The sequence below is a fragment of the Ranitomeya imitator genome, chromosome 6, assembly GCF_032444005.1.
Source record: "Ranitomeya imitator isolate aRanImi1 chromosome 6, aRanImi1.pri, whole genome shotgun sequence".
NCBI classification, from domain to species: Eukaryota; Metazoa; Chordata; class Amphibia; order Anura; family Dendrobatidae; genus Ranitomeya; species Ranitomeya imitator.
This window is the reverse complement of record NC_091287.1, coordinates 325,621,839-325,649,738: the sequence shown is the minus strand read 5'-3', so window position 1 is coordinate 325,649,738 and position 27,900 is coordinate 325,621,839. Positions and strand designations below refer to the sequence as shown.

The window sequence follows — 27,900 nt, the reverse complement described above, 5'->3', positions numbered from 1 at the left end:
TTTTTAATCTTTGTATAATAAAAATAAAATAAATATATTTTCTATTGAGCCTCACACATCATTTCTTGTATAGTTTTTTGTAATTTATCTGTGCAGATTGGCCAGATACCTAAGGCCACATTCACACTAGCAGTATTTGGTCAGTATTTTACCTCAGTATTTGTAAGCCAAAATCAGGAGTGGGTGATAAATACAGAAGTGGTGACGTGTTTCTATTATACTTTTCCTCTGACTGTTCCACTCCTGGTTTTGGCTACAAAGGCCACGATTACGCATTCAGTATTTGGTCCGTATTTTTCATTTATTACCTGTAGTATTTATAAGCAAAAATCAGGAGTGGAACCATGAGAGGAAAAGTATGATAGAAATACGTCACCACTTCTGTCTTTATCACCCACTCCTGGTGGCTTACAGATTCTGAGGTAAAAAACTCACCAAATACTGAACGTGTGAACGTGGCGTAATGCTCATTATAGCTACCGTATTTAGGTGTAATTTATATATACAGTTATTTAAAAAAGACACCAGCAGCGAAGCCTCCGCAAAGACAACCAAAACAAAGTCAAAGAAGTCACTCCAGGAAGAACACCGTTGATGTTCTCCTGAAGCGTCTTCTGCTTCAAAAACTCAGTGGGTACGCCGGAGTCTAAAGGGCGCAGCACTTACCCTAAAGGTTTGGTCCACACACTGCATATTCATCTGTTTTCAGAAATGTAATGTATACAGACAACTTTGCTTTCATGTCTAGTAAAAGACCCTTCATTAAATCTCCATTTTGTTCAAAAGATCAGACTAGATAAACATATGATTTTTCTTTTTTCATGTGCAGTGTTGAAGCAGCAAAATATTCTGTGAGAGGGGTTTCATATGCATTTTTGCAGAAATACTGTTTTTTTGCAGCATTTATTTTGACATATTTCCCTTGTTTTTCAGCGACAAAGGCTCTTTGGCCAGATGTTTGCTGTAAGTACATCTATGGGCATTTTTCCCTTTGGATTCTGCTCCTTTCTAACAAAAGTACTCGTTTGCGTGTAAAAAAAAAAACGCTATAGAAAATGCTTGGCTTTAAATTCATAGTGTTTTTTACAAGCAAAGAGTGTGAAGAAATCTTTTTTATTCTTTACATTATACACATGTATATCCTATGATTATTTCATTTTTTAACAGTATGAGTCTATATTACCTTATTAGATTTGAGGGTCACCATAAAATCAAAGCTGCTTAAGATCGGATATTGTGGTATAATGTAATAGGCTGATCCTTTCAATATTTTCCACAGTACATATAATGAATATCAGCAAGTAAGAAAAGTATGGTAAAACTTAGACCCCAGGCTGCAATAAAAAGTACAAGAATGACTTCGTTTTGTAGGCGTGTAGTGTAATCTCCTCTAAAATAATGATATATTGAAAAAATGCAAGCTGCGGTCTTCAGTCTGACATTTCTTAGTGTGGTCTTACTGCTTATCTCTAAAAAAGGAATTAAAGTGAAATTTGTCGAAATTAGTAAAATAGCCACAAGTGTTGCCAGCATCTTCCACAATGGGAAAATCTTCATTTTAATATCTTTTATTACGTTTCAAAATGTCAAATTAGTTTACGTTTCTTCGATAATAAAGTAAACACTATGATATCTAAAATCATGATTAATAAGGAAAAGCATCTAATACCGTTTTTTCATATGGCATAAATAATTTTGGTTCCACACATCTTTTACCCTGCGACCAATGCAAACCACTTAACACAATTCTCTCAAACCAGCAACCCAATAAACCAGTATGGTGGGCAGAATTTAGTATGTGACAGTTAAGGCCAGCCGTGGATGTTGCCCTGTGCCGTATCTGATATTGGAATACTCCAAAAGTGTGCTGTCGTATAACGTACAAATAAGCATAGTATAAAGTGCCGGAATAACAGCATCACACAGTAAGGTGTCTAAATAACAGTGCCATATGTTGGCTAAATACACTTACCACATTATAACCATACTGTACAGTGCATAAGCAACAGTGCCACACAATATCTAAGTAAATACCAACATACAGTGCTCAAATAATACAAACATACAGTGACCAAATAACAACTCTGTTTTATCTAATAAAAGTGTCACAATGTCCAGATTATATTGCTATTGCAAAATGACGTTGGTTACATTCCCTTTAGCGGGTACAAATTGTCACAATTTCGACTACACAGGACGCACAATCCTAAGGCAGACCTATCAACTTTCTGATCACGTCTCGTAGAAAGTTCAGGTGGCGTTCTCACATAGTAAAAATGTTTATGGTTCAGATCCTATACTCCTGCCCCTGCTTCGGCAATTCCTAATATATAGATATAATTGATACCTATAATACTAGGTGGTATAGCGCTAAAAACTGTATTCAGTGTTTGAAAAATAAAAAAAATGAATACTGAACATTAGGAAAATCTTTAACAGCTTGATTGACTACAATAGGTAAAACCTAAGATATGATGATATTAGATATGTCATACTATCCCATCAGTAAAAAAAAAATCTCACTGTGATTCCGACCTGAAAGGATCCTAGAAGCCATGTAATATTTGATATGCAATCAGTGTTTTTCGTTAGGCAAAACTGTTAAAACTGCTTCAATCCATTTATTATAAATTGTTCCTAGGAGGACTTGCTGCCATGTTAAATGCCCACTAGAATAATATTAGGTGATTTTTGTTCTGCATACTCCATGAGTACATGCAACGTGCCACAGGCGCAGTCAGCGTACTCCATCTGGTGAGGCTGCAGCATGTACACAATTACAGCATTAGATTAGCCCATCATTTCTGCAGGTTCAGTGACCAGCTTGGAGCCGTCCCATGAAGTCTTGAACTGTTCAGGAACAGGAAATTCTTTCTGCATAGACAAAACCAACAAAGGAGATTATATAAACCCAGGGATATAACAGGGGAATGTGAATGAAACTGTATGAATGACTAGGTCTTTACAAGCCGGGATTATGAACATTTGCCTATGACATCTCCCAGGAAGTTGTTATTGTAGGGCACAGCTAGATCACACTGGGTTCACACACAGTACAACCATCACAGGCACAGGCTAATATATGCCCTGCCTTCCTTTTTTATTTGTTTTTTTTCTGTAATAAGTAGTAAAGCTTTAGCATTGCAATAATATGCAAATTTCTGAAGAGGCAATTTACATATTTAATTTCCCAGAGGAGCATGCATGGCGTATAAGTCTTCACACTCTGACATGCTAGGCCTGGCTTGTCTCTATCCACAAGGATAAACGTTACTCGAGTAATGCAATAATAAAATATTTTAAGTATGAAGAGTGATACATTAGAAAACTGTAGCATGTGTCATTTAACAATCAAAAAATAGACATAGAACATATGAATATTATAGGCTAAAACTATAGTTCATAGATAAAGTTCTCCATGAGTAGTCATCAAAGTAACAAGGTGAAATACTCTTTTACAGTATAGAAAATGCTGAAAAAAGAACTATTGGAGTAATGGAAAAATCACCCACCAAATAATAATAAAATATGTTTTATTTTATTGAAATATGATTAAAATTAACAGATAAAAAACGTCAGCAAGAGGAGTTACGGATTCTATGACAAAATCCAAAAGGGAGTGTCAGTACTAAGCCAATACTACAACAACTGATAAATCATCCAGCAGTCAAAATACAACCATGATCAATAAATATGATTTTTAAGTTAAAGAAAATGGCATAGAAAGTAACAAAACAGTCATTGTCAAAAAGCACATCAATCCAGGTGTCATAAAGTACAGTACATGTATCATACATAGTGATCCAAATCAGTAAGAGCATGAAAATAAAGTATGGGTTCTGATAGCATTTGCCACTCAGTTCAGTGGTATGATTCGGGCACATGCGCTGACTATAATGCATCTTGCTGCTGCCTCCAATAGGCATATATGACTGAAAATGATGCACGCCAGAGCACTATGTCAGCCTTAAAAAAGGTTACATTTTTATTGAAGTAGTGTCAAAGTTTAGATCATCAGTGGAGCTTAGTAAATTTAGATCTATCCTCTTTTTCTTTAAATTGGCTTTAGATTATTACCTGGCTTGGACTGGCCCACAGGACAACAGGAGAATCCTCCGGTGGGCCCCTGTGCAGGAGTGGACTATCATCCTCTAATATGAGCAGCACTTGGCACTATATACTTGAATCACTATGTACAAACAGAGGCATCATCTTATTCATTTAACATGCATGTAGTTGAAAAGTGGGCCCTGGAGTTGGTTAGTGGTGGGCCTTTGGCAACCCAGTCCTACAAGGTTTATTACACAAAACAAACAAAATGCAAACGTTCATAGAGAAACGACTTTTTGACTTACGTAATCACCATTGTGCGGGACGAGGATATTCATCTCTGAAGATTTGGCACTCACGATCTCACAGTCTATTGAACTTTCACTAAGGTAAACATGGCAACCATCTGTTTTGTTAATGGAAATGGTTGGCACTTTGCCCATGACCTGTGTAGCAGTAAAAAATATAGAACAATTTTATAAGGAGTTGTTAAGAACGGGGTCACTTTACAAGCAAATATTGTTCACGAGTAACAAAATCCTCAGATATTTCAAAAATAGGAGCCATACAATAGACTGTTGAGTTAGTAAGATGCGTGGTTCCACTGAGTAGTCACTATAGTCATAAACATTTACCAACTAGGTTCCCCACACCAACAAAATGCATTTTTTCAAAATCATTACTTCAGAACTTTCATAGCTAATGCTATTTTACATCTGTTTATTTTCAGTGCTCAGCATAAATGAGTACACCTTCTTTGAAAAGTAAGATTTTATTCAATATTGCACTGAACACAAGAACAATTTCAAAAATTATGATATGATTGAGTTTCTTAAACCATTTTTTAACCCATACCATGAAAGCAAGGTTAATATAATTATCACAACAAAATATTTCAGTTTTATTCAAATTATCCTGGAAATAGGGGCGGATGCTCTACAGGTACCCGAGGATTGTGTACTTAATCTAACTAACCGTGTTTTAGAACCAGCACAATTAATGTTGCTTTCAAAGGGCTTACATTATTGCGTGCCTGATAAATTTGACTTTTCTGAGTTCCAAATTGATTTGTTCAAAGCTATAAGAAAGATTCATCTCTATAAAGCCTTTTCGTCTAATCCTGGGAACACTGTTGTGTTAGAGGGTGAGCGATCCTGTAGTATTGGTCCATTGGGCTTCTTAGCGGGGTCCACTGGAGAAACATTGGCGGATGTCCAGGATGATGCTGCCCTGCTGTTAAGTTTGAATGATAAGAACCCCTTTGGGGACAGTGATGTGCCGTGTTGTCCTGCTCCCTTTGTCGGTGGTGTTCCGTCTACGTATATGCCAGTCACCTCCCCCGGTAACATGGTGGATCTATTTGAGACCCTGGTGTTAAAGGATACAGAGGCCTTGGTGTACAGACAGGTACCCCCAAATTTGACTGATCCAGAGAGAGCAGCGCTGAGGGATATGGCTGGTTGGACAGACGTGATTGTACAACCGGCAGATAAAGGGGGAAAGGTGGTGCTGATACACAGGGAGGCTTACCTGTTGGAGCCGGCTCGACAATTGTCAGATGTTGACACATATAAAAAATTCTCTAAAGATCCCACTAACAAATTTAAGGTGGAGCTGCGATCTTTTTTGAGGACGTCAGTAGAACATGGGATCATCACTCAAAGGAAAGCGGAAAAGCTTTTCCCAGAATTTCCGACTAGACCTCACTGGTATTACCTCCCTAAGGTGCACAAATCCGTTACCCAACCCCCGGGCAGACCAATTGTGTCAGGGGTGGGATCTTTGACCGAGCCCCTGTCCCAGTATCTAGATTGGCTGCTGCGTCCTCTGCTTCGCTCCGTTCCGTCCTACATCAGGGATACTAATTCCTTTTTGGACTGTATCCGCAGTTTCACTTGGCAGCCGGGGTTCTCCCTGGCATCCATTGATGTGGTCAATCTTTATACCAGGATTCCCCAGTCGTTGGGGGTAGACGCTATCAGACATGTCCTCGACACTACTGATAAGGGTCATGCCTTCACCGATTTCGTATGTGATGGGCTTAGTTTTATACTTACCCATAATGCTTTCACTTTCTTGAATACCTGGTATATTCAGACAACCGGGACTGCCATGGGGACCCCGGTTGCATGTACTTTCGCTAATCTTTATTTGGCAGTATTTGAAGAGGAATATGTTTATTCTAGTACTAACAAATTTCTTAAACATATCAAACTTTTTCTGAGGTTTGTGGATGATGTGTTCCTGGTGTGGGACGGAACGGAGGAGGAGTTTGGATCATTTGTTCAATATCTTAATACCACCAATTCTATGGGTATGTCCTTCACGTTTGTGTTTGGTGGTCTCAGCCTGGACTTTTTGGATGTGGCGGTGAGAGTTCAGGAGGGAGAGATCTGCACCTCTATTCATCGGAAACCAACCGCCACAAATTCGTTGTTACATTTTAATAGCTTTCATCCCGTACACACGAAACGGTCCCTACCTTATAGCCAGCTTCTTCGAACTAGAAGGATTAATAATACTCAGAGTGGCTTTGAGAACCAGTCGGCTGAACTGAGTTCGAGATTCCGAGAGAGGGGATACCCGGATACTGTTTTGTGGAGGGCTGTGGATCAGGTGAATGAGCAGGCGTGGGGGAGCACCAGTGACAGGCGAGGGAATATAGGACAGCGGTTCACTTTTTGTTTCCGTTATGGTTCGATGGATCAGAAGATAAGGGCTGCTATTAGGAAGCATTGGCACGTTTTAGCGAGGGACAAGGATCTTTCAGACAGAGTGGCCAGAGGGCCGTTGATCTCTAACAGGCGCAGTGCACGGATCAGGGATGTTCTGGTCCGTAATCGTATATCGAACCCTAGATCAACATGGTTAGAACGGTCAGTACCCAAGGGTAATTTCCGGTGCAGGCATTGCCTATCTTGTCAGTACCATATTTCTGGGCAGGTACTGAATATAGGTCCTATTAGACATATAGTTCGACAGTTCATTTCCTGTAAGACTGACTATGTGGTCTTTTGCCCCTGCAAAAGGTTTTATGTGGGGAAGACCATACGCCAACTTTGCATCCGTTTTAGGGAACATTTTAGATCCATTTGGACTGGGATAGGCGCACCTAGATTGATTGGTCATATTAGGGATGCACATGGGGGAGACCCGGAGGTTCTTACCTTTGCAGGGATCGAGAGGGTAGCGTTACCGGTACAGGGAGGTGATGCTCATAAACTGTTATTAAGGCAAGAGGCCAGGTGGATCATGCGCTCAGGCGCAATGGGTCCGGCTGGCCTAAATGATAAGATTGATATGTCTGTCTTTTTGTGACTCCCTGCTTTGTTATATGCATTGTATGTCGATCTGCCATCCCTTACTTGAACCCCCTGGCTTGTGTTTGGCCTCCCTGCATGAATGGTAATATCCGTATAATTATTCCCATATGTGGACTAGGTATGCTGCTGTTTTCAAGTGATTTATTCTCTTTACACCATTATGTTCACTGTTTGTACATTTATATGATGCTTTGTTTCTAGGGTTACCAGAAGGACTTGTGTATTTGCTCTGGGTTCTTGTGCTTCACTCCCGGATTTTAATTTGTTTTTACTGATTCACATGTTGTATTTTGTCTCTGGGTGGAGGGGATGGGCGTGGGGTGGGAGGAGTTTTTCCTCCACACCCACACATTTATGCCCACACCACTTCCCAACACCTTAGACCCGTGGAAGCGCTGCCGTCGGCGCGAAACGGTCGTCGTCACATCCTGCTCACCTCCTTCTCTCCTGCACTTTCCCGAGTCATGAAGATGCTGGTTTTGTTCCGCATTTTTCAATAAAGAACTCAGAGCACACAAGGATGGTGAGTGTTGCCGCTTCATTCTACATGTTCTCATCAGTGCTATACTTGTTTCAAGCGAGCACCTCTGCCTTGATGTCAGGCTCTCCGTACACACTTGGAATTAACCGCAGTTAGCTTTGTGTTATCATATGGCTGTGCAGCTCTGCTTGTCTCTCTTTAAATCAAGATTTTATTCAATATTGCACTGAACACAAGAACAATTTCCAAAATTATGATATGATTGAGTTTAATATAATTATCACAACAACATTTTTCAGTTTTATTCAAATTATCTGATGCAAAAATGAATACACCCTACATCAAGAACTATTGCATCTAGTATTTTGTATGACCGCCATGATTTTTAAGGACAGCACCAAGTTTTCTAGGCAAATAATGGACAAGTTGGCGACATATTGCAACATCTATCTTTTTCCATTGGTTATTGGCTACAGCAGAACAAAGTTAAGGTTCTGGAGTGGCCATCTCAGTCTCCCGACCTCAATATCATTAAACCATTTTGGAGAAATCTCAAGCACACATTTCATGCTAGACAGCCCAAAAATTTACAGTAACTGGAGGCTTTTTGCCAAGAAGAGTGGCAGCTTTACCATCTGAGAAAATAATGAACCTCATCCAAAACCACCACAAAAGACTTCAAGCTGTCATTGATGTTAGAGGGGGCAATACATGGTATTAAGAAATGGGGGTTGTGAACTTTTGATCAGGGTAAATTGGATGTTTTGGTTTGTCCTTATGATTTAAAAAGAGAAAACACAGTAGTTTGACAATAAATGGCTTCACCCAACCACTAACCATGAGAGAAGAAAAAGTTTTGGTGCTATCATTCATATTCTCTGAAAAAAGGCCAAGAAAGTAAAAATTCTGCCGAGGTATGTAAACTTTTGAGCACAACTGTATAAAACATTCATTCTGCAACTTTATTGTAATTTAATTCTTGCTCCTTTTCATTTTCTCTTTAAAGTTTTTCTTGATACCTTTTCTCTTACAGAAGGCATGTGGATCTTCTCTGTGAAGCATCCAGGAGTTGTCCCCTTCATGTTCATGTTACATCTACCTTAATATCGTTGTTACATCTCTGTAATAATCTGCTGCTTTCTCCTTACTCTTTGCTAACAGCACCATGTTTTCAAGAAAGTAGTCCAACTGGGAATGTAAAAAATGTAACTTCAAATTCATCAGACAACCAAAGATCTTGAAATATTTCAGCATTTCTTCCACTATGGACTTAAATTTTGAATCTTTGTTGTTACCTAGAAATTTCTTAACGACTTCTTTAAAAGAATCTCCAGCCCTTTTCTCAACAACTTTCATTTTTGTTTCAAACATGTTGCTCTTCATGAGTTTCCAAATACCCAGACCCACAAAAATGCCTAACTCCATTTTTGCTTCGGACAGTCCTGAAACTTGGTACACAGGTACTTAGAAGTCTTTTCAACTTTCGGTAAAGCTTTTACCAACTGCTTCATCACTCCAAGCTTAATGTGGCAGAAGAACTTTAGTAGGATTAGCTAAACTTTCTGCAACAATGGTCTTGAGTCCAGGCTGCAAAGATGTTCTCGTTGGCCAAATTTTTTGGCTACAGTGATGAGTTCTATCCCAGCTGTCCCATGCACACAAAGAGCATGGGTACTTTGAGTATCCTCCTTGCTGCCCAGGAGCAAAGAGAGAACTTCCAGATGACCACATATTGACCATCATTGATCCTTGTAGTTAACTTTCTTGAGAATAATGTCTAAATTCTCATATCTCTACTTCAAGTATGCAGAATGCTCTACAGGCATTAAAGCAGGGGTCCCCAACCTCTCTTACCTTGACAGCCACATTCCGCTATGAAAGTTGGTTGAGAGCCACAATGCAGATAAAGTCATAGAAAAACCTAGAGAAGGCACAAATAATAACATGCAGATTTTCACTTTCACTCTATCCTTATGTATTTTACATTATTGTTATGCAAATTGCTTAGTCAAAGAGGACTTGAACTCTAGTGCCACCTATTGGAAGTAGCAATCTTAAAAAGGCAATACCCAATAGCAGTCCCATAAGATGCTTCATATATTATTGGCCCCATATAATGCTCCATATGTAATTGGCCCCATATACTGCTCCATATGTAATTGGCCCCATATATAGTACTGCTCCATATTGAACTGGCCCCATAAGATGCTCCATATAAAATTGGCTCCATAAGAAGTTCCATATAGAATTGGCCCCATAAGATGCTCCATATTAAATTGGCCCCGTTAAGAAGCTCCATATAGAATTGGTCCCATTAAGAAGCTCCATATAGAATTGGCCCCATTAAGAAGCTCCATGTAGAATTGGCCCCATAAGAAGCTCCATATAGAATTGGCCCCATTAAGAAGTTCCATATAGAATTGGCCACATAAGATGTTCCATATTAAATTGGCCCCATTAAGAATCTTCATATAGAATTGACGCCATAAGAAGCTCCATATAGAATTGGCCCCATAAGAAGCTCCATATAGAATTGGCCCCATAAGATGCTCCATATTAAATTGGCCCCATTAAGAAGCTCCATATAGAATTGGCCCCATAAGATGCTCCATATTAAATTGGCCCCATTAAGAAGCTCCATATAGAATTGGCCCCATAAGATGCTCCATATAGAATTGGCCCCATTAAGAAGCTCCATATAGAATTGGCGCCATTAAGAAGCTCCATATAGAATTGGCCCCATTAAGAAGCTCCATATTAAATTGGCCTATTAAGAAGCTCCATATAGAATTGGCCCCATAAGATGCTCCATATAGAATTGGCCCCACAAGATGCTCTATATAGAATTGGCCCCATAAGATGCTCCCTATATTATTGGCCCCATAAGATGCTTCATATAGAATTAGCCACAATGCAGATAAAGTCATAGAAAAACCTAGAGAAGGCACAAATAATAACATGCAGATTTTCACTTTCACTCTATCCTTATGTATTTTACATTATTGTTATGCAAATTGCTTAGTCAAAGAGGACTTGAACTCTAGTGCCACCTATTGGAAGTAGCAATCTTAAAAAGGCAATAGCCGTTAACAGTCCCATAAGATGCTTCATATATTATTGGCCCCATATAATGCTCCATATGTAATTGGCCCCATATACTGCTCCATATGTAATTGGCCCCATATATAGTACTGCTCCATATTGAACTGGCCCCATAAGATGCTCCATATAAAATTGGCTCCATAAGAAGTTCCATATAGAATTGGCCCCATAAGATGCTCCATATTAAATTGGCCCCGTTTAGAAGCTCCATATAGAATTGGTCCCATTAAGAAGCTCCATATAGAATTGGCCCCATTAAGAAGCTCCATGTAGAATTGGCCCCATAAGAAGTTCCATATAGAATTGGCCACATAAGATGTTCCATATTAAATTGGCCCCATTAAGAATCTTCATATAGAATTGGCCCCATAAGAAGCTTTATATAGAATTGGCCCCATTAAGAAGCTCCATATAGAATTGGCCCCATAAGATGCTCCATATTGAATTGGCCCCATTAAGAAGCTCCATATAGAATTCGCCCCATAAGATGCTCCATATTAAATTGGCCCCATTAAGAAGCTCCATATAGAATTGGCTCCATAAGATGCTCCATATAGAATTGGTCCCATTAAGAAGCTCCATATAGAATTGGTGCCATTAAGAAGCTCCATATAGAATTGGCCCCATTAAGAAGCTCCATATTAAATTGGCCCCATTAAGAAGCTCCATATAGAATTGGCCCCATTAAGAAGCTCCATATTAAATTGGCCCCATTAAGAAGCTCCATATAGAATTGGCCCCATAAGATGCTCCATATAGAATTGGCCCCACAAGATGCTCCATATAGAATTGGCCCCATAAGATGCTCCCTATATTATTGGCCCCATACGATGCTCCATATAGAATTAGCCCCTTCTGATGGTCCCCATATATTGCTCCCCAAAAAAATGAAATACTCACTTCTTGTTGCTTGCCGCTGCTCTGCTCTGGACTCCTGAGCGTCTTCCTGCTCTCTGTGAGGTGACTGCTCAGGCAGAGGGCGCACACTGGTGACATCATCGTGCCCTCTGACCTGAACGTCACAGTCAGAGGATGGGAGACGCTGCAGCGCTGGAACCGGGAGAGGAAAGTATCGCAAGTGCCGAGGCCCGGAGCAGGCGGGGATCGGCACCATAGCATGACAGTGTCCCCGATGGCGAGTGGGCCCACTGCCTGTGGAGGGCCCCGGCACTTGCTCAGGTGCTGACGCCGGCCCTGGGCGGCTTTTAAAGGTAGCGGGGCGGCTCCCTGGGAACTTCTTTTCTGTGACCGTCGGCGAGCCACATGTCAGGAGCAGGCGAGCCACATGTGGCTCGTGAGCTACAGGTTGGGGACCCCTGCATTAAAGTATACTTGCAGCTATTGTGCAGTACCACAGCTTTCCGACTTTTTTGGATGAATCAATAGAGTCACCATTCTCTCACATTGGTCGATGTTAAATTTCTCCATCAACCAAGGAACATCAGAGCAATACACCAGAGCACTGTCTTGAGAAAAGTATGGAAGGAATTCCTTTTCTCTGCTTCTGTACAATGAAAAACAGGTACCAGAAGCTAGCAGGTTCTTTTCCTTTAGTCTAGAGAATAAAAGTTCTGCAGAATGTTTATGAAAGTCCCTCATTGTGACTAGTGTGAAAGTCTTCATCAGAATCCTGTTCTTCATGTTCTGAATCAGGTGTGTCTTGAAGTTTCTCCAGAGGTTTAGGGAGAGGTATTACTGGATTGTGAGGCACAGGGCGAATCTCTGACGGGAGGTCTATGTATATAATTTCCTTTTACTTTTTAAGGATGAATTCCTTCACATTGCACTTACAAAAGTAGCAGTCACCGCTATAATTTTGCGCTTCCCTCCAGTTCATAGGCACCCCAAAACGAAAGCTCTCTTTCTCCATTTAGACCACTGTCCTAGTTCTTCTATACAAACAGAACACGCTACATGTGGAGCCCACAACTTGTCCTGCTCACCTAGTTTTACACCAATGTACGCATAATACACTTTTCTAACGAAGTCCATAATATTCCCTTGTTGTTTCTTCACTACAAAACAACCATAAATATAGCAAAAGTTGTCCGTTAAATTTTTGGTCACGTTGTTAGAAACAGAAGCTTAATCTACCTGAACCACTAAATACTGAATGGAATGGTGGTAAGCACACCATCACACTCTTATCAACTGTGTCTACAAGAAAATCTGCCTTTTCTCCCCGTAGCAACCAATCACAGTGCAGGTTTCAGTTCTTATACTGCTGAGGGAAAATGAAAGCTGTGCTCCGATTGGTTACTATGGACACCTCTACACTGTTATGAACTGTGTCTAAAAGAAAATCTGCCTTTACTACCCATAACAACCAATCACAGAGCAGCTTTCATTTCTAATACTGCTAAGGTTAAATGAAAGATATGCTACGATTGGATGCTATGGACACCACACTCTTTGGAAGCTGGTTTAAGAAAATCTTCTCTGACCACAGCAGACAATCCCAGCACAGTGACCATTAGTTTCTAACAAGTCTAATGACATCAAAATCCTCCACCAAAGGTCACGCAAAGGGGTCAAAGTATGGTGCAAGGTAAAGCCTGTGTTTGTGAATAAACTGTACGTGATGGATTTTTTTTAGATATTTTTACTGAGTTCAGAGAATGAAAGTAAATAACAGTCACCTCTTACTTTTGAAACAATTTTACCCTTGCAGACCTGTGATATTATCTCTATAGAAAAGCACTATATTAGCTCCCTCTAGTGGCAATTGTACATAGTGAACAAGTGAAGCAGTCCAAGCATGGCGATTCTTACCTGTATCTGAACATCTTTAGAATTAATAACTTCGACAATACCCACAACATCATCAAACACCAGGCCGAGTTTTGTGCAGTTGTCTGAAACACAAGATAATTAGATTAAATTACTGTTCAACATGAATCCCTAATTCACTACTCGTTTAAAGGGTTGATTGTGACTTGTAGGATCGCTACTTCCAACAGGTGGCGCTATAGAGTTTAAGTCCTCTTTTTCTCAGAAGAGGCAATTTGCATATTATATTTCCCAGAGGAGCATTGCACGGTGAATAAGCCTCCTTACCTTGACAAGCCAGAGATGGTATGTCACTATCCATAAGGAGAAACGATACCCCTTAGACCCCAGTCCAGAGCCTCTCACCTAGCCAAATCAGTTCTCATGCTTCGCACTGACGATGGCCAACAGCCAGAAACACTGTGTCTGCGAATTGAGATATTGATTTGGCTTTTATCCTAAGTCATATTGCACGACTCGGGAGTTGATTGTGACTTGTAGGATCGCTACTTCCAACAGGGGGCGCTATAGAGTTTAAGTCCTCTTTTGCTCAGAAGAGGTACTTTGCATATAATTCACTACCATTCAGGTGAGCTGACCACTCTCTAGTGTTAAGGTCCATTTACACTACATGATTATCATGAACAAATGTTTGTTTCATGATAATCTTAGTCTAAACAGATTGCCAAACACCTGACGAATGAGCAAAACACTAGTTCATCAGGGGGAATGATCATTTGAGCTGCACTAATGAACATCATCCTCGGCAGCACATCATCCTGGGTGTTATACTGCTGAGAACAATAGCAGCCTACACGTACGGAGCGATGCATTACGAATCATTGTGCATGTGATGCCAGGTTGGGCTGTGTAAACAGGCTAATAAAAGATCAGTGATCGGCAAACAAGCAGTTGATGGACTGGGTTAGTCTGTGCAAAAGGACCCTAATTCAGAGAAATAGTGAAATACAGTCCGCATTTTACAGCCATGCTCACCATTGGCTCCATTACCTATTATTATGGAATTTATTTTCCCTTTAATTTGCAGTGTTGATTTCTTGCACTTGAAAATGTAAACCACTTGCTTCAGTTCCGTTTCAGAAATCGCTAAGCTGTTTACTCCTTCCTGATACTCCTGAATTTCAAAGATATCACAGATAAAACATAGCTGAAAAGGCATTCAATAGTACAGTACGTCATTCCTTGAGTTTTGCATATCCAAAAATTGCATAATTTTCGCTCTATTTATCACTCTGATACCTCAAGAATGGGGAACAAATATGTATTTGGCACAAGTTACATTCCCACTCAATGAAGCAAAATTACAAGTGCTTCTCCCAAAATTAGAACATCATGAAAAAGTTAATTTATTTCAATTCTTGAATACAAAAACTCATATATTAAATAGAGTCATTACAACTAGAGTGATCTATTTCATGTGTTTATTTCTGTTGATGTTGACGATGGGTGACCAATGAAAACCCAAAAGTCATTATCTCAGTAAATTAGAATACTTTATAACACCAGCTTGAAAAATGAGTTTAAAATCTGATATTTTGGCCTACTGAAATGTATGTTTAGTAAATGCACTCAATACTTCGTCGGGGCTCCTTTTGCATCAATTACTACATCAACGTGGCGTGGCATGGAGGCGATCAGCACCACTGCTGAGGTGTTATGGAATCCCAGGTTGCTTTGATAGCAGCTTTCAGCTTGTGTGCATTGTTGGGTCTGGTGTCTCTCATCTTCTTCTTGACATACCCCATAGAGATGGGGTTAAGGTCAGGCGAATTTGCATCTCCAAAAAGCTTGTCGGCAGAGGAAAGCATGAAGTGCTCTATAATATTCTGGTAGACGGCTGTGCTGACTTTATAAAACACACTGTACCTACACCAGCAGATGACATGGCTCCCCAAACCATCACTGATTCTGGAAACTTCACACTAGACCTCAAGCAGTTTGGATTGTGGCCTCTCCAGTCTTCCTCCAGACTCTGGGACCTTGATTTCCAAATGAAATGCAAAATTTACTTTCCTTGTGGAGCGTGTCAATGACTGCCTTCTGGATATCTGCCAATTCAGCAGTCTTTTCCATGATTGTGGAGCCTACAGAAGCAGACTAAGGGACCTTTTTAAATGCTTAGGAAGCCTTTGCAGGTGTTTTTTTGTTAATTATTCTAATTTACTGAGATAATGACTTTTGGATTTTCATTGGCTGTAAGCCATAATCATCAACATTAACAGAAATAAACACTTGAAATAGGTCACTCTGTTTGTAATGACTCTATATAATATATGAGTTTCACTTTTTGCATTGGAGAACTGAAATAAATTAACTTTTTGTTGATACTCTAATTTTGTGAGAAGCACCTGTATATAGACTATTACAGTGAATGGCATCAGTAACATGGACTTGCTTGGATAAATATTGCAAACCATGTATGTGTAAACTCATCATATATTTGAAGAAACACAGCAGCCATATCTTAGCTTTGTGACAATGCTAATTCCGAAGATAGAAAATGACCCTAAGATCACAGCAAGATCTCATTATCAAACAAACATTCTTGCTGTGTGTTTGGGGGCAAGAGCTAGTAGTAAACCTGGTGGTAGCCATAAAAAAACTGTCAACTGGTGCTCCTGCTAATGGCAGCGATATAAAGCTACTATGACAGTACCATGGCAAGAAGGAAGCAGCCCAATGCTCTGCCAATCAAAGATCATTGTATTAATTTTATTAATATAGTCTAAAAAACCCAACAGGGAGAAATCATGATCCTACACCAGCTGGAGAAGCAAAGGTAGAGGATCACCAGTCTAGACAAAACCAGGAGTTTTTTCTTACCACTCTCCATTTCTTCCCCTCCAGCTCTAGGAGAGGGGAATAGGACTGCTGTAGAGTAGATTTACTAGAGGAAGAGCCTGGAACATGACTTTTGGTAGGTGAACGAACTGGAGCTTGCCCACGCAGCTTTGGGTTCTTATGAGTCTTCTGATCATCAGAAACATGTTTTAGCCCTATAGAGTGCAATTGGGAAGACAATGTAGTTTTTCATGCAAAGTTTTGTTAATTTTATTTTATGTTTACTTGAATATCTCAACTCAATATAAACTTAATATAAAGTTTCCTGATTAAATGTAATTTCATGTAGCACAAGGTAGAAGTCTCAACACTTGATTGTACTTAGCATTAAATTTAGACAGTGTAAACTTAAGCCCACCATACATATTAGATGGCTGTGAGCATGACGATAGTTCGGCCAATCGTTTAGCTACCAGCCCTCTCGGCGGCTCTCTCATACGTAGGCAAGAGAAGGAAGTAGCACACTCCCCAGTCACTTATCTAATATGGCAGCAGGCAACAAATTTATCCTGGTCCAGAAACCCACTTAGAATGCAAAAAATAAACCAGCAGCACTTCTGCTTCATCAAAGGTGTTTTTATTTATCCAACATGCAACGTTTTAACCACAATGGTCTTTATCAAGCATATTATGCAGCAAAGACTGTTGTGGATGAAACGGTGCATATCTGATGAATAAAAATATATTGGATGAAGCTGGAGTGCTGCAGCTTTATTTTTTTCTCCCTTACACAGCAGTGCTGGTTTGGCCAGTTGTATTCTATGACAGGACCATTTCCGGCAGAACAAAGCGATTGGCAGTCCGAAATCAGACATTTCTTATTGACAGATCCACCGACAATCAGTTGCCCAAGGGTCCTATAGACATTAGACCATTGGTCATCCTGTCGATATCAAGCAAGCTAATGGAGGCCATTAGACTGGACAACTGACAAGCTATATCTCTTTCCCAACAAGTCCCTTTCCTTGGCAAATTAAAAAAAAATGTGTTTAAAACACATATCTCATATTATACTTCTTCTTGCTGAGTCCACGTTTGGTTTTGGCTCATAAACTGCAGTTGCATGTTTCCAAAAAATGCTGTCTGTGAAGCCACCCTAAGCTAATGCACTTACATTCAAAGTACATAATGAACTCTCTCCAAATGGTCTAAATATACTTCTATTATATGGGCTAACCTCTTGTAATTTCTTCTCCTTGGTTGAGCTGGGCAAACAGTGCAGATCGGTCTTGGGATGCATCATCTTTGGGTTTGCTGTTGAAAATATCAAAACTGGGAGGAGGTCCAGGAGGTGGAGGAGGTCCTGGGGGTGGAGGTGGTGGTGGAGGATGACTTGGTCCAGATGTTGTTTCCTTATGTTGGGTTCCATCTTTTGAAAAGAACTAAAGAGATAAATAAAATTTAAAAATTGTATGGAAATAAAATCCCGCAATATCAAATGCATATCTAAAACATTGTACATATATAAAGGTTCTACAGAAAGCCTCCTTGGGTACTGAAGAGTGCTCAAACCATGATCTCCCTCTCATCCTATTTATTTTATATAATTACCCACTAATTCACAGCTCTCTCCTATCGGTTATCACTGTACACAGAAGGTCTTGGCAGCTTCCCTCCAAGCCACTTATATAAAATATATTATTTATGAATGGGAATGATCCTTTTAATAACAATACTGTAGGGAAGTATTTAGAGATTAGCAGACTGAGCTGCTGCCAATCAATTTTGCTGAATCGAATTTTCTGAATTTCTCTTGTCTCAGTGCAATTTGTGAAAATCGAGAAAAAATAATTCCAGCGCATTTCACATACTGCTGAAGATTGCAGCAGCTAGAGAGAGGGTTAATGACATCAGACACAGCTATGTGGGCTTCCGCATAATGCATTTCAGCCAATCATGGGGGACAATCACAGGGACTATAAGGCTATGTGCACACGTTGCGGATTTTGCTGCGGATCCGCAGCAGATTTGACGGTGCGGATCTGCAGCTGTATCCCATGCGTTGTATAGTACCATGTAAACGTATAGAAAACAAAATCCGCAGTGCACATGCTGCGGAAGAAAACACGCGGAAACGCAGTGGTGTTTTTTCCACAGCATGTCAATTCTTTGTGCAAATTCCGCAGTGGTTTACACCTGCTCCTCAATAGGAATTCGCAGGAGTAAAACCGCAGGTGTAATCTGCACAAAAACCGCAATAAGGAGAAACGATACTTCTTGAATCCCGGTCAGACGCCTCTCAATCTGGATTCTGGTTTGGCTATTATCCTAAGTCATGTGACAAGGCTCGTTAAAGAGTCAACATTGACTGTTAGGATTGCTACTTCCAATAGGTGGCACTAGAGTTCTAGTCCTCTTCCTCTCTGAAGAGGCAATTTGCATGTTTCCCAGAGGAGCATTGCGGCTTTAAGTCTCCTCACCTCGACATGATTATCATGTCACTCTCCGCAAGGAGAAACGATACTTCTTGGATCCCGGTCAGACGCCTCACAATCAGCCTAACCAGACCTCCACTTTGCACTGACGAGGGGCAGTACCCCGAAACACAGTGTCTGCAAATTGAGATTCTGGTTTGGCTATTATCCTAAGTCATGTGACAAGGCTCGTTAAGGAGTCGACATTGACTGTTAGGATTGCTACTTCCAGTAGGTGGCACTAGAGTTCTAGTCTTCTTCCTCTCTGAAGAGACAATTTGCATATTTCCCAGAGAAGCATTGCGGCTTTAAGTCTCCTCACCTTGACATGCTTATCATGTCACTCTCCGCAAGGAGAAACGATACTTCTTGGATCCCGGTCAGACGCCTCTCAATCAGCTAAACCAGATCTCCACTTTGCATTGACGAGGGGCAGTACCCCGAAACACAGTGTCTGCAAATTGAGATTCTGGTTTGGCTATTATCCTAAGTCATGTGACAAGGCTCGTTAAAGAGTCGACATTGACTGTTAGGATTGCTACTTCCGATAGGTGGCACTAGAGTTCTAGTCCTCTTCCTCTCTGAAGAGACAATTTACATATTTCCCAGAGGAGCATTGCGGCTTTAAGTCTCCTCACCTTGACATGCTTATCATGTCACTCTCCGCAAGGAGAAACGATACTTCTTGGATCCCGGTCAGACGCCTTTCAATCAGCTAAACCAGATCTCCACTTTGCATTGACGAGGGGCAGTACCCCGAAACACAGTGTCTGCAAATTGAGATTCTGGTTTGGCTATTATCCTAAGTCATGTGACAAGGCTCGTTAAAGAGTCGACATTGACTGTTAGGATTGCTACTTCCAATAGGTGGCACTAGAGTTATAGTCCTCTTCCTCTCTGAAGAGACAATTTACATATTTCCCAGAGGAGCATAGCGGCTTTAAGTCTCCTCACCTCGACATGCTTATCATGTCACTCTCCGCAAGGAGAAACGATACTTCTTGGATCCCGAATAATAATCCAAAAATTCTAGTAAGAGGGAGGTGCTGAACCTGCAGAGCCAGTGTGACTGTGAATTGGTTGAACTGTGGTACACTGCAGTACAGCACTATAATAACACAATTTTGTTCATATTTTGATGCACTGCAAACAAGGAGGGCAGCTTAAAGGGAACCTGTCAGGTTACACATGCTGCCCAAACCGTGGGAAGCATGTATCAACTACTGGCTGTGTGATCCCAGCCATGTATGCTATTTTCTGAAATGCTGCAATGTTTCAGTGAAAAACATACTTTTAATAGCTTCTTGGGACTGAGCCACGTGGATGAATAGTTGTACAGGTGGATCCCTGGTGGCTTCTCCCTGACCTAATGACAGTGACTGGCAAACCTCTGCCTCCATGTGCATATGGACAGACTTGTTAGTCACTGTCAGCTGGCAGAGAGACGCTGCCAGGGATTGGCATGTACGAATAGTGCACTGTGCGGTTCAGTCGCCAGAAGCTATCAAAATTATGATTTTCTCTGAAATGCCACAGTGTTTCAGAGATAAGCATACATGGCTGTGATCTACAGCCAGTGGCTGATAGATGCTGTTCATGGTTTGGTCAGCATGTATTGGGGCAGCGGGGACTGTACACAACCAGAGGAATTACATGTAAGTGCTCATACAGACTAAGTGTAGCTTATTAAAAACAACCACTGTAATATTTATTTTCAAACTAGGTCTTTCTGTGCACTGGTTTATATTTTGCCTACTTAGCTGGTGTTAGACACACAGGTGGCGCATGTGGTTCGTGGATCCTCTGTGCCACGGAACTGGGATTACCTAGGAGGGGCATAGCTATGCGGCTACCTGATATTCATTGGAGCTCCTGAATGTTGAGTAAGGTAGCTGCCAGGTACCATTCCTAGGCAGTCCCCGATACTGCTGACCCCTGGGGTCAGGTACGCAGGGCTCCGTTTAGATAAATAGGCTGTGAATCCTCTGCAGAATGGTTACTGACATGGACACAGACTCGGGGTCCGTTCAGACTACTAGGTTCAGGATCCATTGGTAGAATAGTTTCTGACAGGGAGTCTTAGACAGGACTGATTCAGAGACTGTTAGGGCATGTTCATGGAGCGCCCCCAGACGCAGGGCCGCAGGTTACTCAGTACCGGTCCTCTCTGTCTCAGTTCTTGTGTTGTCACGGTGGCTGTGCCCGGTCCGTGACCCTGCTAAGGGGCGTCCAATAAAAGAAGTGATGAAAGTCTGCCAAGGTTTCGTGACGCCACCTGTGGTATTCGGTCAGGTCGACCGACGCTGCTTGGGGTCCACTGGGGTGATGTGATGGCAGCTAGATGGTATACCTTCCCACAGGTGAAGTATATCCCCAGGGCTTCCCAGTAATGTAGGTGGCAATGGTGTGAGGTGCAGTCAATAACGAAGACACAGGGTTGCAGTCTCTTTACCTTTTACTGAAGACTTCGGGATCCACAATCCAGAGCACTGTCAACAGGGCTGTCTGAGACCGGCCGGTCCGAAGGCACATCCAGAGTTCCCTTTGCAGGTGGAAATCAGTGCCTACCACTAGCGCCTGTGTGTTGTAGTCCTTCCCTGTGGAGCATTCGTGATAGTCCTCACAACTTCTGTTCTCGTTCTTTCTCTGTCCGTCCCCCAAGTTTATCTGGATAGGACGCACCCGTTTGATGGGAAGGCTCAGAGCTATTCTGGGACCCTAGAGACGCCCATCTCCACGCTTGCCCCCTATGTCTGCTTAGGTGATGTATGGTAAACAGCCAACCTATAATCAACTGTCCTCCGGTATTTGAAGTAAAGCATAGAGTCAGTTACTTCCTCGGTGTTCTGGTCACAGGCTACGCGCCTCAGTAGGATGTTGCCATCCTCGGGGCACAACTCCTACTGGCTCTCCTTTGTGCTTTGATCTCGTTTCTCACTTTCCACAATATCCTTCTCCTCATGTCCTATCTTAGGATACCGCCGCAAGGTAGTGCAGGTGCGGTTCCGTTGCTTTCTATTCGTTCTGCTAGGCCCCTGTCAGGAACCCACCCCTGACAGGTCCTCCCTGGACTCTCCCAGGCTGCGTTCTCTCGTAACTTCCTATCTGACCCCTAGTTTTACCAGTGTGAGGAGTGGCCTAATACATAGTGCCTTTTGCTCCCCCTAGTGGCCGGAGTGTGAAGTTTAATGTGTGCTTGTGATACCTGGTCAGGTGAACTCCTTTAGTGCAATCAGACATAACATCACCCTCCTTAGCGGCAGAGCGACATTACTGCAACGACCAGGTCTCTGGGGCGCTGCACTCCCCCCCGGTTAAATCCAGTACTCCCGGACTGGGAAAAGAAGAACAACAATAGTTATTAGAAAAGGACATACAAAATTTTTGGAATGCTTTAAACAATGTAAACATTACAATAATTCCCTTTATGGGAGGTGAGGCCACTTGAACGTTACAAACAGAAACATGTTTAAATATTTTAAATAACATTCTATTCTACAGATTATGAATAATTCCTATTACATAGCCGGGTATTCTACTAAGTGCAAATCTTTGAACAGCAATTTAACTTCTCCTTTAAGGGCGTATAAGCTGAACCCACTAAAGGCCTACTACAAAACATTACAGTATGAATCTAACGTTTTCTTTACTTCCTTTAAAGGGAACCTGTCACCCCGAAATTCGCGGGTGAGGTAAGCCCACCGGCATCAGGGGCTTATCTACAGCATTCTGTAATGCTGTAGATAAGCCCCCGATGTTACCTGAAAGAGGAGAAAAAGACGTTATATTATACTCACCCAGGGGCGGTCCCGCTGCTGGTCAGGTCAAACGGGCGTCTCCGGTCCGCTGCGGTGCCTCCCATCTTCATTACAAGACGTCCTCTTCTGATCTTCAGCCACGGCTCCGGCGCAGGCGTACTTTGCTCTGCCCTGTTGAGGGCAGACAAAGTACTGCAGTGCACAGGCGCCGGGCCTCTGACATTTCCGGCGCCTGCGCACTGCAGTACTATCCTCTGCCCTCAACAGGGCAGAGCAAAGTACGCCTGCGCCGGAGCCGTGGCTGAAGATCAGAAGAGGACGTCTTGTAGTGAAGATGGGAGGCGCCGCAGCGGACCGGAGACACCCATCCGACCTGACCAGCAGCGGGACCGCCCCTGGGTGAGTATAATATAACGTCTTTTTCTCCTATTTCAGGTAACATCGGGGGCTTATCTACAGCATTACAGAATGCTGCAGATAAGCCCCTGATGCCGGTGGGATTACCTCACCCGCGATTTTCGGGGTGACAGGTTCCCTTTAACTTCACACAGATGCAGGACCGCCTGGCTATTCGTCCGGGCCTACTGCCTTTCTTCTTCTAGGTCCACAGCAACCATCTCTCTATGGTTCTCAGACTCACTAACCCCTACGGGTTCACTTTCTAGCTCTTCTAGCTACATGGCATCTACTATGCGAACATTATCACTATCTTACTATAACAAATAACATTTCCTTTAAGAGGGGAAATCAGTCTTTTCTGAGGTAGTCCAAACATTTATCAAGTCACTAAGGAACTGCAAGACTCAAGAAACTATCACGTCATCATCTGGAATCGTGTCTTCGCAAAGTCTTCTTTCCTTGTAAAACCAGTAGAGAGCACCCTTAAAAGGGTGCAAACTATTTACAACACAGTTTGTGAATCATTCACCGTCCATGATTCGGCAGTCTTTTAAACAGTGATGAACTTGTGCAAAAAAAAATACAAAACAATAGGGATCCCGGGTAAACGAAGGGACCCCTTTATGGATTAACCCTAGACGGGTTCAAGTAGCAAAAGGAGCAGGGAACAGTTAGTTAACTATATACATATGTCAGGTTTTCGAGGTTTAGTGCTGCGACAGTAACAGCCTTACCTCGCACACCATCCTTGTCGGTCGAGAACGGGTGGAACTCAAGGTCACCCGCCGAGCCTGAGTATCCTGGGGTTCCGCAGCGGAGGTCGCAGTCTTTTCTTCCGCGATGGGTTCAGCCTCCTGACCCGGAGCTGCAGCCAGAAGGGCCGCGCACCTTTGGACGCCGTGGGCCCACCAGCCGGCTCCTCTCTGCCATCGAGTGTAGGTCACCGCATCCCCAGGCCGCAAATCGCGGTCGGCTTGCCCGTAGCAGGGTTCCACTTTGTCTCGGGTGACACGCACTGTCAATGGCATCCCAATCTCCTGGATGACTCCCCTCCCCTCCTGGGGATTGAAGAGGACCACGACACCCCACTGCGGCAGAGGTTCCTCCTGCAAATCGACCATGGCCCCGGGTTTGGTCTCCTCCTTCCACTCCACTAATCGGTGCCGTCTGTACTCCTCCCAGGTGAGGACCCTGAGATCCGGTTCCCTCAGTTCACGATGGGGCAACGATGCAGCCGGGCCCCCAGCTGCTGCAGCAAGCAGCGGGTCGACTAAAGGAGACAGCCGAATCCCGAGGGCTTGTTCGGTCTCGGTACCTGCATGGGGTCTGAATCGGCACCGGCCGACCCACGGTTCGGGCGGGGAGATCGGGGTCATCAGTGAGGCAGACTGTGCCTCCCTCAGAGTATCCCTCCAGCGGGCAACCAACCGCCGAACCCGGATCATATCTAACCCGCCTTCCTGAGGCTGATCGTCGGGCCCTTCCTGCGGTGGACCAAAGCTTTCGCCCTCCGGTGAAGGATTGGGCCGGGTCGGTGTATCCCCACGTGGACGCCTGGGGGTCGCCATGTCAGTCTCCTCGTCTCCTTCATATTCATCCCACGTCCTCTTTAGGGGGCAGCCCCGTCTCCATAGCTCCCGCCCTCCATAGAGAAGCAGGAGGCGGGTCTCAGCTGCTGACGGACACGTCTCCAAGATGCAAAAGTACTTAGACTGGGCGGCCATTACTCTTCGCGCTCTTCAGCTCGTTCACGCCCACAACTCCACGCCCTTCTTCTGCTCCTGCGCTCCTCGTGGCGCTACAATGGCGTCGGTTTTGGCGGGAATCTTTGCGGCAATCAGCAATGCACAGTCTTTGCAATAAATCACAGTTCAAGCACAATTCCAACACAGTTCCAAGGCACACATGACCCAATTATTCAGGCTTAAGTACTGTCCTGTTCGTGACGCCAAGTTGGAGCCCCCAGACGCAGGGCCGCGGGTTACTCAGTACCGGTCCTCTCTGTCTCAGTTCTTGGGTTGTCACGGTGGCTGGACCCGGTCCGTGACCCTGCTAAGGGGCGTCCAATAAAAGGGGTGATGAAAGTCGGCTAAGGTTTCGTGACGCCACCTGTGGTATTTGGTCAGGTCAACCGATGCTGCTTGGGGTCCACTGGGGTGATGTGATGGCAGCCAGATGGTATACCTTCCCACAGGTGAAGTATATCCCCAGGGCTTCCCAGTAATGTAGGTGGCGATGGTGTGAGGTGCAGTCAATAACGAGGACACAGGGTTGCAGTCTCTTTACCTTTTACTGAAGACTTCGGGATCCGCAATCCAGAGCACTGTCAACAGGGCTGTCTGAGACCAGCCGGTGCGAAGGCACATCCAGAGTTCCCTTTGCAGGTGGAAATCGCTGTTAGCAAGGATCACCGAGTTTCGGGGTAATATGCATCTGACTGATTTATTTAGCTTTATGATGTTTTATGTATCCTCTCATGCTGTCAGCAATATCTGATTATAGTGAGGACAACTCGTTAGATGACATGGAATTTACTGGTTTGATAGTGCTTATACACTGGAGCAATAGATGAATGGCACTTTGTTGTATATAGTCCAGCTCATTATGGGGTTTTAGCGCCCAAAATGGTAAAAGCAGTTTGGCAATAGGGCTGCAGTTATTCTAGGATACTAAATTATTGATAGCGGTCTGTACTATTTTGGTTGAAATAAATTGCACCAATATATATATTGCCACCTCTTCTGGTCTATCTAGCAGAGTGTAATTTGCATAGAAAGAGATTATAGTTTGTTTACATTTTTGCACAGTATAGTGCTACTAAAAAGTGGGATATTTTGTCCAAAGGTGCAAAACTATAAGAGCTAATTAAAACTCTCCTATTGAGTTACTAGTGATCCGCTAAACAATATTTGCTTAAACGCTTACCTGTCAGTTATTCTTATTTATGTGGTTCAGAGGTATTGTTTTAAACAAATTTTATGTGTAATGTGTGTTTCAATAAAGCTATAACTTTTTACAAAAAAAAAGCAAAAACACTTTTTGATTCAGCATACGGTTTAATAACCGATTTTGTTGGTCAGTATGTTAACATACATCACCTAAGCAGACACAAGGTGCAGTGAGCACTGCCCGTCTGTCCTCATATGCAGTCCAGCTGACTGCGCCTCTGCGGACGCCCTGCCTGTGAATCCCAGCCCCACAGTGTCTTCTTATTTATTCATACTATGGGGCTGGGATTCACAGGCAGGGCGTCCGCACAGGCGCAGTCAGCTGGACTGCATATGAGGACAGACGGGCAGTGCTCACGGCGCCTGCCCAAGGCAGGAGAAAAGAGCGCAGGTGCCGGCTCATTTCAAAACAGCGGTGAGGAGGCGGTGCCCGGCGCCAAGAAGATTTGAGTGACGGCTGTGAGGCGTCTGCAGCAGGGGGGAAAGACCTGCCTCCTTAGCTGAAGAAAAGGTATTTAGGACAAATTCCAAAACTGATTACTTCGGCAGTTACAGCACCCAGAACTAAAAGAGCCACCTTGTCAGAATGCAGCATTACTGCTGCACAAGGTGACTCTTTTAGTTAAAAACGCCTGGGGGGGGGGATGTGACAAGTTCCCTTTAAGGACAAGGGAATCGCGTCTGCAGTAGGTGTGCTGCAGGGAAGTGTGCTCACACTTCACATGGAGATAGGGAGCCAGCCAGGGCCATGACATGCAGCTGTGGCGTGAGTATGCCAGTGTCCCTGCATGGAGGGGGAAGGGGAACCATGCAGGGGCACCATCAATAGCGTTACAGCTGGTATAGTGTATGGTTTGTCCTTACTTTTTGAATAGCAGAACTTGCTTTTATATGGATAATTTTTAAATTGTTATGTTATAATAATTAATAAAGAATTAATTGGGTTTAATATAGGGTACTTGGTGTTTGGGGTTTTCATACCCTTTTCAATAAGTATAAGCATGCATCACCTGGCAGGTTTCCTTTAATATCATAATTTTGTGTTTGGGGTAAATGTGTTTCAAAACAGTAATAGGAGACCTCACAGAGTTATTTACGTCTTTTCAAGGCAATTGCAGTATTGAGATTTCGAGTAAAATTTATTCGCCATTTATTCATGCTTGGTTGAATATTATGTAATTTTCTTTCTGTAAAATCATTGATGACTTTTTATACTGTGTTTTCTATATGAAGCTAATTTACTGCTTCTTTTATATTCTACTTATAAGGTATTTTTTTTATAGAGCACATGGTAAAGCCACTACGATCACATGTCATCTGAGGAGAACAGGTGGAGAGTCACCCAAACACTGATCCTTTGTTAAGGTGCTTTTTCTGTAAATGTAGATGCTTGTCTTATTGAGCTCAATCTTACAGCCACCTGTCTGTTGGCAGCACTCATGTATAGAAATTACAAAACGAAGCAGCTGATGTCCATGCACTTCCTCCCTGGGTGGACGCCACCATATTTTTTCTTTAGTTGATGCTCTTTAATACTACTTTTGATATGTCAATTCCATTCATCACATGCCCGTATAAGTGTTTTTCATATTATTTTTCCCATTATATTGCTGAGTGGAGATATGGATTTTGGTTGTGCTGCCGGAGACACCAATAGATTCCTCGGTGTGTGATGAAAACATCCAGGAGACAAAAATGTTTAACTGCGGTTTTTAATGGTCAACGCGTTTCGAAGTACAGAGTTCTTCATCAGGACAACCACATTGCCAGAAATGGGAGGTACAGGTTTAAATA

The 27,900-nt window shown here is 42.6% G+C and overlaps 1 protein-coding gene across 1 annotated transcript in view; it reads right to left on the bottom strand.

Annotated features, from left to right (window-relative positions):
* Window positions 1-1,523: 1,523 nt before the first annotated feature.
* Window positions 1,524-27,900, bottom strand: part of CAP2 (cyclase associated actin cytoskeleton regulatory protein 2) — a 272,514-nt gene continuing 246,137 nt past the window's right edge. The window contains exons 8-13 of the mRNA XM_069730835.1: window positions 17,765-17,969; window positions 16,570-16,742; window positions 14,737-14,860; window positions 13,729-13,811; window positions 4,356-4,496; window positions 1,524-2,874 (exon numbers count right to left, since the gene is read on the bottom strand). Coding sequence (XP_069586936.1) covers window positions 2,791-2,874; window positions 4,356-4,496; window positions 13,729-13,811; window positions 14,737-14,860; window positions 16,570-16,742; window positions 17,765-17,969 — 810 coding nt within the window. The 3' untranslated portion in view covers window positions 1,524-2,790. The remainder of the gene's footprint in view (window positions 2,875-4,355; window positions 4,497-13,728; window positions 13,812-14,736; window positions 14,861-16,569; window positions 16,743-17,764; window positions 17,970-27,900) is intronic.